This window comes from Maylandia zebra, linkage group LG5 (assembly GCF_041146795.1).
Source record: "Maylandia zebra isolate NMK-2024a linkage group LG5, Mzebra_GT3a, whole genome shotgun sequence".
In the NCBI taxonomy this organism is placed as follows: Eukaryota; Metazoa; Chordata; class Actinopteri; order Cichliformes; family Cichlidae; genus Maylandia; species Maylandia zebra.
In genome coordinates, this window is record NC_135171.1 from 18440698 (window position 1) to 18451495 (window position 10798).

The following is a 10798-nucleotide window of genomic DNA, read 5'->3' on the forward strand; positions in this document are numbered from 1 at the left end:
GTTTACTTTACTGCTCAGTATACAACAAAATATATTGCAATATTGAAGGGGACATATCAACGACCTCTATCAACTGTTCTTGTAAGTTACTGAAAGCACTTAAAATAAGGTGCTGTTTTATAAGTGGTTCATTCATAAAGTTAATATTTTATGAATAGGTAATGCCATATAGAAACAAACCAGTTAAAGTGGTGTTTTTAATGCAAAGCGGTCTAAACTGAGTTTCAAATTTCATGATATGACATGTAGCATTACTCACGCAGACAGATATTTAAAATAAAAACTATAGGAGAAAAGGTAATATCTACACTGGAGTTTATTAAGAAGAAATGCTGGATTTTATAATGTGTAGGTAAATGAAAGCTACACTTACTTAGCTGTGCTTTTTGTTGAGTGCCAGCTGCCTGCTACCGGTGAAAGAAGGACAGCGCTCAAAAAGAATTAAGGGGTTGCTCAGTCATCACAGCATAACACAAAGTCCTTTTAACTTCAGAGCTATGAGCCTGTGCAGTTAGGAAGCAGAAAACACTCTGTGTCCAATTCATCTGTGTTGGTGCAAATGAAAGCGACAACAGACGCACTGGAGAGGCAACAACAAGACAATTCTCATGAAGTGAATGGCTTTGCAGGTGCTGACTCCTTGTTAGTCACTGCTTGTAGCACGGGATGATTCCTGTAGTCCAGGATTGTCCAGCTCCAGGCCTCAAGGGCCGGTGTCCTGCAGGTTTTAGATATCACCCTGGGTCAGCACACCTGAATCAAATGAATAGTTCATTACCAGAAGACCACAAATATATGTGCCATCACCATGGAGCTGGACTACCTGTGCAGGCTGAATGGGCATCCAACTTCAGGCCTCAAGGGCTGGTGTCCTACAGGTTTTAGATGTGTCCTTGATCCAACACAGCTGATTTAAGTAGCTAAATGGCTCGATATGCCTTGAAGTTCTCCAGAGGCCTGGTATTGAACTAATTGTTTGATTCACCACTCCTGCACTACAGCCTCCTACCTGAGGGGAGTGCAATAAATGTGTGCAGGGTGAGTAGCGTCTTTCAAGCATCTGCTGGTGTAGTGCAGTGATGATGCTGCCAGTCGTCTTTGCAGATTTCAATACACTCAACAGAGCCTTCTTCTTCTACGGCAGGGGTGAGGGGGAACTCCAGGCCTCAAGGGCCCGTGTCATGCAGGTTTTGTGTCCTTGATCTAACACAGCTGATTTAAATGGCTAAATGACCTTCTCAATAGTTAGCTAGGGCTCCATATGTCTTGAAGTTCTCCAGAGGTCTAATAATGAATTAATCATTTGATTCAGGTGTGTTAACCCAGGGTGATATTTAAAACCTGCGGCCTGGAGAGGTCTGTGGCCACAACCAGCAAAACCATTCCTTTCTTGGGATGTCGTGTTGTCACCGTTCGAAGTGGACTCCGTGGTTTATGCTTCATAAACGCTTCCTAAACTGAACAGGGTATTTTCGCTGAAGTTTTTTTTTTTTTAAAATCATTGTATTTTACAACATGCTTTTAATCTGAAAAGACTGTTTTAAAAAGGGAAAAATGCCTCTGTAAGTAATATTTTTAAAAAGTAGGGGGAGCCATATTCTGGCTTCTCATGCGGAAGTTGAGTAGCCACAGTCATCATTTTGAATCTGTAGTTCAGCTAACTGTCTCCTGGTTGCTAGCGTTAGCTAGTGTTAAAAAGCCAGCATTTCAGTTTTCCATACGTCTTTACGATGCGGACCAGCTGTTAAGCCAATACTGCGCCCGAAGCAATGTACTGGCTGTGAAGTAATGTCAGCTCCTCACGGTGAGTTAATATTAGGAGCGAATTGTTGAGTAACTGGCTAGCTTCCAAAGTTAGCCATCGTTAGCGCTGCTGCTATGTTAGCTAACACGTTTGCCTGTAGCGATAGCAGCCTTGCCACCTGCTAGAGATGTCTAGAGAGGCTGCAGCTCACGTGTATGTGCACAGCAATACCTATACTTTTACATTTTTGTGCCATATGTTCGGCGTTGGCTCGCCTGGTTTAGTTTTGTTTTGTGAGGGCGCCAAAGGGAAAGTAATAGTGTGAGAAGTGACAGGCCATGACGGTTTCAGATTGGGAAGTTAACTCGGCCTAGTTGGCACTGACTATAAACATTGTCAGAATTTTTCAGTCCGTCAATAACTTGACATTGCTAAGCTGCGTTTGGCGCCGTAGGCGCTGGTGTTGCGTGGGATGTGCAAAGTCGGTGACTATAGCAAGCTGTGGAATGCTGCTGAATGGGTGAGTCGTTTATAATGCGTGTTGTAATTTTTGCTTTGCAGCTTTAGTTCGTTTACTATGAGCTCCCTACCAGCCCAGACTCCGGCATCAAGCTCGTCATGCAGGACGCTACCGGGAGAAGGGAATCAGGTGCAGTTAAGACGCAACTACAAGCATTCAGTTACCTCATATATAACATGTAATGCTAAGCGGCGGTGCTGTTGTCCATTTAGGTGCAACCAAAAGCTCCTCTCCTGCAAATACTGCGTGTGGCTGGAGCCCAGGAGGATATCTTCACGCTCAAAGAGGTGAGCTGTCTAGTGTGACTTTGAAAAAGAGCTATCGGTCACGTGGTCATTCCAAAGGTACAAATGTAGCCTGAACATATGAAATCTTCTGCTTTGTGTAGGTGATGCACTACTTGGGCCAATACATCATGGGGAAGCAACTGTATGACAAACAGAGGCAGCACATAGTCCACTGCCAGGATGATCCTTTGGGAGAGCTGCTGGAAGTGGAGAGCTTCTCTGTTAAAAACCCGAGGTAATTACCTTAACCAAAACCTGTGCTCATTGTTGGTTCTGCTTTGTATCTGGACTTTATACATTTTTAAAAAAGAAGAAAAATCTTAATTTTAAATGCTTGTATTCCCATTTTACAGCCCAGTGTATGAAATGCTGAAGAAGTATTTGGTTGTTATTGACTGTGCTGGTAAGTGATTCTTTCATTTATTGATTTAAGTCCTTTGCACATTTTTTTTTTTCTGGTGAAATTATATTTTTGTTAGGTGGAATCAACAAAAAACAAAACAATCTGTGGATTCATTTGTGGGTGTCTGAAGTCAAAGTATGTCTCTTCCTGTGCTCCTTATTGAATTCACTGTTATTTGCATCATATTGTGGCTTTTTTAAATTACATGAGAAGATCTGTGGGTATACCAACATTCCATGTATATTCAAAGACCATCTTGTTGACTATATTATGAGTGATTGTGAAAGGCTGTCCATCGCTTGGAGGATGTGGGGATCCTGCACAGTCCCAGATGGACCCCTTTCCCCTGCTTAAACTTCATATCTGAAGGGCCTTAGTGAGAGTGTGCAATGCTATAATTAAAGGGGGGGGGATGTCCTTTTTCTGTTACTGTGTCTCATTTGAAATGCAGACGCTGCAGAGAATCTTTCTGTGGGCCGTGAATGTGTAGATGGCGGAGTGGAGGATCGTGGTCAGGTAAAGCTGAAGCATGGTGCTCAGAAGAAACAGAGACCCTTACCTGCTTTCGCTTCACTACACACAACTTTTTGTAACAATGTCACAAAATAAGTGCACAGCCACTCCGATAATGCCTTTAAATGGAGCCCGACTGATATATCAGACAATTTTAGCTACTTATACGTATATTGATATTGGCATTTATAACTGCAGATGAATTAAAAAGTAAAGAGGAGATGGAGAAGTGTGCTTCAACCATGTCATGAGTGTTGATGTTCCATAGTTTGGCCACCAGAGGGCACTCTGCAACTTCCCTGCTGGCAGCAAACATACCTAGATGGTCAGAGCAGTTATGCAGAGCATGAACTGGTACTTCATGACTTATTGTCATAATAAAACAAGATAATTCAACAGTTTGCTTTTTCACAAATAACTACACATAACAAGTTGTCTGTTTTTCCTGACAATAACTTATTTAGAGGTTAAATCCCCAAGTATCAGTCTTAAAAATCTTATTTTGGCTGGGCTCTGTTTTAAAGTGCTTTGCCCAAAGTATAAGTTTAGTTTCTACTGGGTTGTGTGTTCTGGGGAAGGTGGTGTAAGGGCTGCTGTCTTCGTTGGTGTGCAGTTGTACAGAGTGGCACCGTCTCTGTACAACCCCATTCTTGGTTTGGTCTGGTGGCTTTTCATCACTGTTTTATGACCCACCAGTTCCACCCATTGGATGGGGGGGCAGAGTCACTGTCTCTGTCTGTATCAGAGTTCTCTTCTCTGCTCCGAACTGGAGGATCACAGCTCCTGATCACCCACAGGTCTGACTGCCCTAAACCTTTTCACCTAATCCCACGTTCCTGCACCCTTCTTTCCAATCCCTCCCCAAATCCTCTTTGATCTTACTTCGTGGCTTGTATATAATTTGGTTTGCCGCAACATTGAGCTATATTAAGATATTTGTCCTTTTTATGAAATTAAAGGTTGCTGCATGTGCCACAACCATCTCAGAATGCTATTGAATCAAATTTCAGATGATAATTTAAGTGTTGAATTTGCATATTTCCTAGTTACATTTTAGTGATTAAAATAATAGATCTGTCTGGTAGGGGTGCAACGATACACAAAATTCACGGTTCGGTTCGATATTTTTTTCGATACAAAAAAATGTTCATGCCTTTTTAATTTGTCATTTTTTTATTGAAATTATAAATATATATATTTTAACTCAAAAGTACAGTTTTTAAACAAAGTAATAAAAAATAAATCTATCTGATCGAGAAATCGCTCATCTTTGGAAAAGAGTTCATTACAGAGAAATGTCTCTTTCCAAAATAAAAGCTATACTATACGCTTCTTCTGGGCTATATTCTCAGCAGCATATTAAATATATCAGGTCCCCATAAGGAGAATCATGTGCTAACAGCTGTCTAAATGACTTGGGTAAAGTTTGTAGCATGCGTGCTTGTTGTTTTTGTCTGCTTCCACTTGTCTTTGCACTAGGATGATGTCGGCGTAAATGTGCAGTCATATTCATTGTTCCCACTAGTGTGGACAGCACTAATCTCGTTGAAATGACATTAACGCCACAACACGGCAAATCTCTGTTAACGAGCTACCGCGGATCGCCCCATGCGTGGGGCTGGATGGCCAACACGTTAACCTCTGGGTGGTCTTGGGTCGATTTGTGCCATTTTTCATTGTTCATTTACACGCCATTTGCACTGTGTTGAATGGAATATAGCGAAAGTCTGCAAAAAAAAGTTCGGTCACATTTACTGTTAAAATTTCAGTATGACTTCCGGAAATTAGCTTCAGTGGCTAAGCTACAGACAAACTTACACTATCGGTCCTAGTGGTCGATTTGTGCCCCATTGAAACCCATTATAAACGCTATTTTTCACAGCAAAAAAATTACGGTCAAATCGATCGTGATCGGTTATGTTTCCGTTTCCGTTTGCAGTACTGGCCTTAGAGTTGTAATTTTTTTTATTTGTCCACCGGGTGGCGCCCTTGCTCCACATTTGACCCCGGGCTGGAAAACAGCAGGCTGCTTAAACAGACCTGCGGGAAACGAAGCCTCATTTCCGGCGTGCAGCAGCGGCTTCGCCCGCTGATCGGGCGGGACCATTTTCGGCCCCTAGGACCGTTTGAGGGTGCATTTTTTTTTTTTTTTTTTTTTTTTTTTTAAATCAACAGGAAATGACGTATTTGTTGTGACGTGGTACCGGACGTGTGTGTTGGAAAAAGGGGTCCGACGCAACATGCCCCGGTCATCGTCGGGAGTTAACCCGGGAGGATGCACTGATTTCGGCCTAGAGGAGGAGCATTTGCCGCCTGGAGACCATTTTCTGGTCCTGGGAAAAAAAAAAAAAAGGCGATCGAAATGAAGGTTGGTGCCAATCTTTAGTCCATCTAAAGGCCTAATTATAATAACAATCAAATATTACTTCAAATGTTTTTTTTAAAAAAATATTTCGTTTTGTTTTGGGGGGCTAAAAAAAAGGTGCGCTCATGTAATTAAACTGCGATTAAAAGGGTTAAAACCCCCGAAATATAATTAAAACTTTACATGGATAGTTCAGGGAGAAGTAGTTTTAAAAGATTGGCTAATTTAAAGTGGAATAAAATATTAATATATAAATTTTTTATAGCACTTTTTTGGGCGTGGTCGATTTGTGGCTCTAGGTCCGATAGTGTATGCATTTTTCTAGGACCCCCCCCCAGAGGTTAACGAGCAAACTGCGCTAACGCACTAGTTCCCACCCATGTAATTGAGCATTGCGTGGCACATCCGACATACTGTTTTACTTTTGTCCATACCTTCAGGGTCATACGTCACATGAAAACCAAAATAGTTCCCAAGGCCAGATCTGAATGAGGGTGGGGGAGGTTCAATTTGCCATGTTGCAAGGAGAGCTTAGCTTCTGTCTCGCTTGCTTGCCCTGCGGTCAGTGAATCTGCGTTCGACTGCTCCGCCTAGGCTGCACTGTCAAGCGCAGATCCACTGAGCGCTCAACACAAATGGCATCGTCAGAAGGAAAGTTGATAAAATAAATTAAAACATTTGTATTGTTCGATACATATGCGTACCGAACCGAAAGCACTGTATCGAATGGTTCAATATCGATACGAGAATCGTTGCACCCCTACTGTCTGGTAGATGTTACTTTAGACTTAAATTCTGTGTGCGTCTGTTTCTTTGCTTTGACAAATGTGCCAAATTGTTCATTTAAGAAAAAAAAATGAGACAACAGTACATACCTTGGAATAAATGTATTAAATCCAACGAATTTAGAGTTGCGGTGGATTGTGTGATCATGCTCTTGTTTATTCACCTGTCTGTTAGTATACTGGCTTTCCTTGCCTTTGCTTTCTGCTTTGTTTACCCAGCACTCAACATTTCAGTTTGCATTTATATCCTAAATTATTTTGAACTCCCTCCCTACTGGCCCTTACCCAAATTGCCCAGCCCTTTGTCCCTTGTGCCATCCCACCCCACCTGTAAACAGAGGCCATGTTGAAAAGGAGCTGCGAGTCCTCCAAGTACCCAGTCACGGCTCTGTGTTCTAATTTCTTGCGTTTGCATTTTCTTCTTTTACAGATGTGTGGAGGTGTGGTGAAAGCAGGTTTGGAGGCTGGTAGTGATGGGCCTCTCCTGCAGACCCCCTCCCAGAGACGACCTCGGGAACCAGATGATGGTAATCAAATAGTCCATTGCACACTTAACAGCCTCGTTACAAGACACTGTTTAAATGTTCAAAACCTCCTTAGACTCTCTTGAAGGTTTGCAACGCTCAGCCTGCAAGCGACCCAAGCTGGATGTTACTCTGGATGAGTGGGACCTCTCTGGCTTGCCCTGGTGGTTTCTGGGTAATCTCCGTAATAACTACAGCCGCAGGAGCAATGGCTCCACTGACATCCACACAAACCAAGTAAGACACCTCACATGCTGCTAGAAAGTCCACCCAGTATAATTAAAAATGGTTAAAATGGGCAATAAGGTTCATTTTAGAGGTTTCAAGCTTAGGAAAACTAACAGACATTACTTGTTGACAAATGGCAAAAATCAGATCATAACAGTGGTGGTCTGACTGATGTGTCAGCTGTCTCTTGCACAGGAAGAGGATACGGCCATTGTGTCGGACACCACTGACGACCTCTGGTTCCTCACAGAGGGCGAGAGTGAACAGGTGAGTGTGGAGATGAAAGAGGCTGCTCTGGAAGAAGGCAGCAGAGAAGGAGAGCCTCCACTGGAGGATGATGATGGGGGAATGAAGGAGGACAAAGCAGACAGAGAAGTATGTCTTTTTCTTTCTTTTTTAAATTTTGTGATATATTTCTTTCTTGCCAATAAAATGTTTTTCACTAAGAAATGTGGAGAGGTGATGTGATCTGATGTGTATTTATTAGATGCAGGAGGAGCCAGATGAAGACTCTCAGTGTCTGAGTGATGATACTGATACAGAGATCTCCACACAGGTCAGTATCTCTGAGCCTCCGTTTATTCATTTACAGCCATTTGTTTAAAACTATATCAGTCTTGTGAATGCTGTGTTTATATCTTAGGATGCATGGCAGTGCACAGAGTGCCGAAAATACAACATACCTCTCCAGAGGTACTGTGTTCGGTGCTGGGCTCTAAGGAAGAACTGGTATAAAGATGTCCCTCGGCTTGCGCATTCCCTTTCTGTTCCTGACATCCCAGCATGCAGCTCACTCATTACCCACGATGAGGAAGATGACAGCGACACGGGCATTGATGTCCCAGATTGCAGCAGGACAGTTTCTGATCCTGTCATCCTCCCTTCACATTCCACCGCCGATCGACCATTGCCAACAATGGTAATGGGAAAAGGCAAAGGTCCGAGGCCCTCTGTCTTCCACAAAGATGAGCAGCTCTCTGAAGGAGACAGTCAAGAGAATCTGGGCATGGAGGTTGAGGACGTTAGGCCTGAGGCGCTGCTAGAGCCTTGCAAGCTCTGTCGAGTGCGGCCACGTAATGGAAATATTATACACGGACGCACTGCTCACCTGCTTACCTGTTTTCCATGTGCAAGGAGGCTACATAAGTTCCAGGCTCCTTGTCCAGGATGTGGGAAGATAATCCAGAAGGTTATTAAAATATTCATCCTGTGAAGGGCACACAACCCATCTGTAAAGTCCTGGGGACCTGACCAAAAAAATCACAATACAAACTTTTCAACAACATTCAACCATACAGCTGCATAGCTCCTAGTACCAGTCTTTGCTTGTGGACTCATAAAATCTCTGCACCTTACTGTCAAATTTATAAAGAGACAAAATATAGCACTTGGTGAATCTTGCTCTGTTGCATGGTTTATTTGAGTCACACTGCCTCTGAAGTATTGTTAGACGAAACCTCAGTCTTAACAGTTCACTATACGAAATGCTTGTTTTGGTGCCACATTTAAATAAGGGACATACAAATCCAGAAGTATTTATTTATTTATTAAAACTATCACATAGGCACACACAGTTTGAGTTATTTTATGTTATGAAGGGTTTGTTTGTTTTTTGTTTTGTTTTTTTTCCCTCTAAAAGTTTATGGCTTTTTTTTTCTTCATTATTTCTTATTCATAGTGCAGTTTTTGGGTGCTGATTTTTATTTCTGGAAATTTTAGGATGTGCTGTAGTTTTTCATTAATTTACTTTGTCCATCTGGACAGAAACTGAACAGAATAATAAATGCAGGTATGCAAGTACAGGTCTCTTTGAGCTGTCCCTTTATTTGTGGGTTTTGTTTTTTGTCTTAATCCCTCCTGCATCTCCTTACATAACACAGCTCTAAAATGTAAGTTTTAAAGCAGCTGAACGAAGAAAAACTCTAAATCTGTTTTTAGATGTTTCAGGCTTGAAAGTTTCCTCCCAAAATCAATGTACTCTCAGCACATGTGAATGTATTGTGAAATACAATGGTGACTTAAGTCTAGTTTCTTGCAGCCAGAAATGTAAATGTAGACCGTAATGCACAGCTGAAGTATTAACCGTAATTGTTGAACCTTGGTAATTTGTTAACGTGTTCAGTATGTACATTTGTCAAATCTCTGACAGCTATGCCTGCAGTAAGTTATGTCATAATGTTGTTGGTTCGTGTTTAAATATTATAATTCGGAGTACTTTAGATTATTTCTGGAACCTGTTTAAAATGTAGGTATTGTATTTATTTATTGTTTTACTTGTGGTCAGCTCGTAGCAAACAGAAAATGGTGCACTTGTTAAAAAAACAAATCTAATTTGCATTTGTAATTTAACAATAGAGAGAAGAAACCGGCTGAGTTACCAGGTGTACCCTCAGTGAAAATGGCTTCACAGGGGTTATTTTAAGCGTTACACTGCCATGTAATGACTTTATACAGAAATGTGTATTATAGATTTTATTTGGATTGTTCAGCTTTATTTGAAGATTGTGGACCACATAGATGGTACTTTTTGAGTGTGTGAACGGTCTTGAATAAATACATTGTTGCTTATTATTCAGTGACTTTTAGGCATTTAACTTTGGCTCTGCGTAACACAGTGTGTATATTAAGTGTTTGAGCTGATGTTTACTTGTGCTTAGTCTTTCCGCCAGGAGGTGGAGAGAGGTTTCAGTCTTGTAACCGTTGCCTACAGAAACTGTACAGTCCTTGTAATAACATGTAATGGATGTATATAGAGCATGCCTCTTAATCAGATCCAGCGCAAAGCTGGTGTCAGAGCTATATTAGTAATGTAAATGCAATAAAAGATGAATTATAGATTGTAACAAGTATTAGCATTGTACATCAAGGGGGAAAAGGCTCCCATTAAATACAGACCTCATGTAAATGAAACACTTAATACCAGTGATACTGGTTGATTAACACATCCCAATTTGTCACATTAAGACCATAATGTTCTAAAACATGGTGCAGTTATAGGGGTTTTTTGTTATGGAATAAACATGTTTTGTTAAGCGAGAAAGAGTTGGGAATTGTCTGCTTTGTTCACTACTTCACCAGAGAGACAGTTGGTGTACGGTACCCACTGGTGAAATCTGTGTTTTAGTTGAATAAGTCATTGTGTGTGACAGGCCAGCTGTCATGTATCCTCTCCTCCTTGACTGGGCTCCAGCACCTGCGACTCTCCTCTGCTTACTCACTGTTCATTTCCTGCTTACTCGTGCTTGCCTTATTTTTGTCCTGTTCTTGAGAATTGGGGCATACGCCCTGCCTTCGACTGTGTATGCCTCTGTAACACCACTGCTATCCAAATTCTGTATAAACACTGCAGCTACTTTACACCTGAGTTATTTACCAATTACTCATTGGGGTGTATTTCCTGTTCATTGAAAGTCCCCTGTTAAACTGTTC

At 41.6% G+C, this 10798-nt stretch overlaps 1 protein-coding gene across 5 annotated transcripts; it reads left to right on the forward strand.

Moving 5' to 3' along the window:
- The first annotated feature begins 846 nt into the window (after positions 1-846).
- On the forward strand, positions 847-10409 carry mdm4 (MDM4 regulator of p53). 5 transcript variants are annotated; one of them, XM_076883921.1, is made up of 12 exons: positions 847-1146; positions 1313-1466; positions 2306-2393; positions 2477-2551; positions 2653-2786; positions 2905-2954; positions 3406-3470; positions 7048-7144; positions 7218-7378; positions 7550-7744; positions 7857-7925; positions 8013-10409. In XM_076883921.1, exons 3-12 carry the CDS (start codon positions 2322-2324, stop codon positions 8580-8582), a joined length of 1488 nt encoding a protein of 495 aa, XP_076740036.1. In that variant the 5' UTR covers positions 847-1146; positions 1313-1466; positions 2306-2321; the 3' UTR covers positions 8583-10409. The 5 variants fall into 5 exon arrangements, with proteins under 5 accessions (XP_076740036.1, XP_004545152.1, XP_004545153.1 ...); XM_076883922.1 differs by having other exon boundaries at positions 1095-1187; XM_004545095.5 differs by lacking the exon at positions 1313-1466 and having other exon boundaries at positions 847-1038.
- The last annotated feature ends 389 nt before the right edge of the window (positions 10410-10798 follow it).

What these genes read in the sequence shown, in the direction of transcription:
- mdm4 (XM_004545095.5), top strand. An exon ending in ATATCTTCACGCTCAAAGAG is followed by an intron (nt 2,552 to 2,652) that starts GTGAGCTGTCTA and finishes TGCTTTGTGTAG; the next exon opens with GTGATGCACTACTTGGGCCA. An exon ending in CTGACATCCACACAAACCAA is followed by an intron (nt 7,379 to 7,549) that starts GTAAGACACCTC and finishes CTGATGTGTCAG; the next exon opens with CTGTCTCTTGCACAGGAAGA.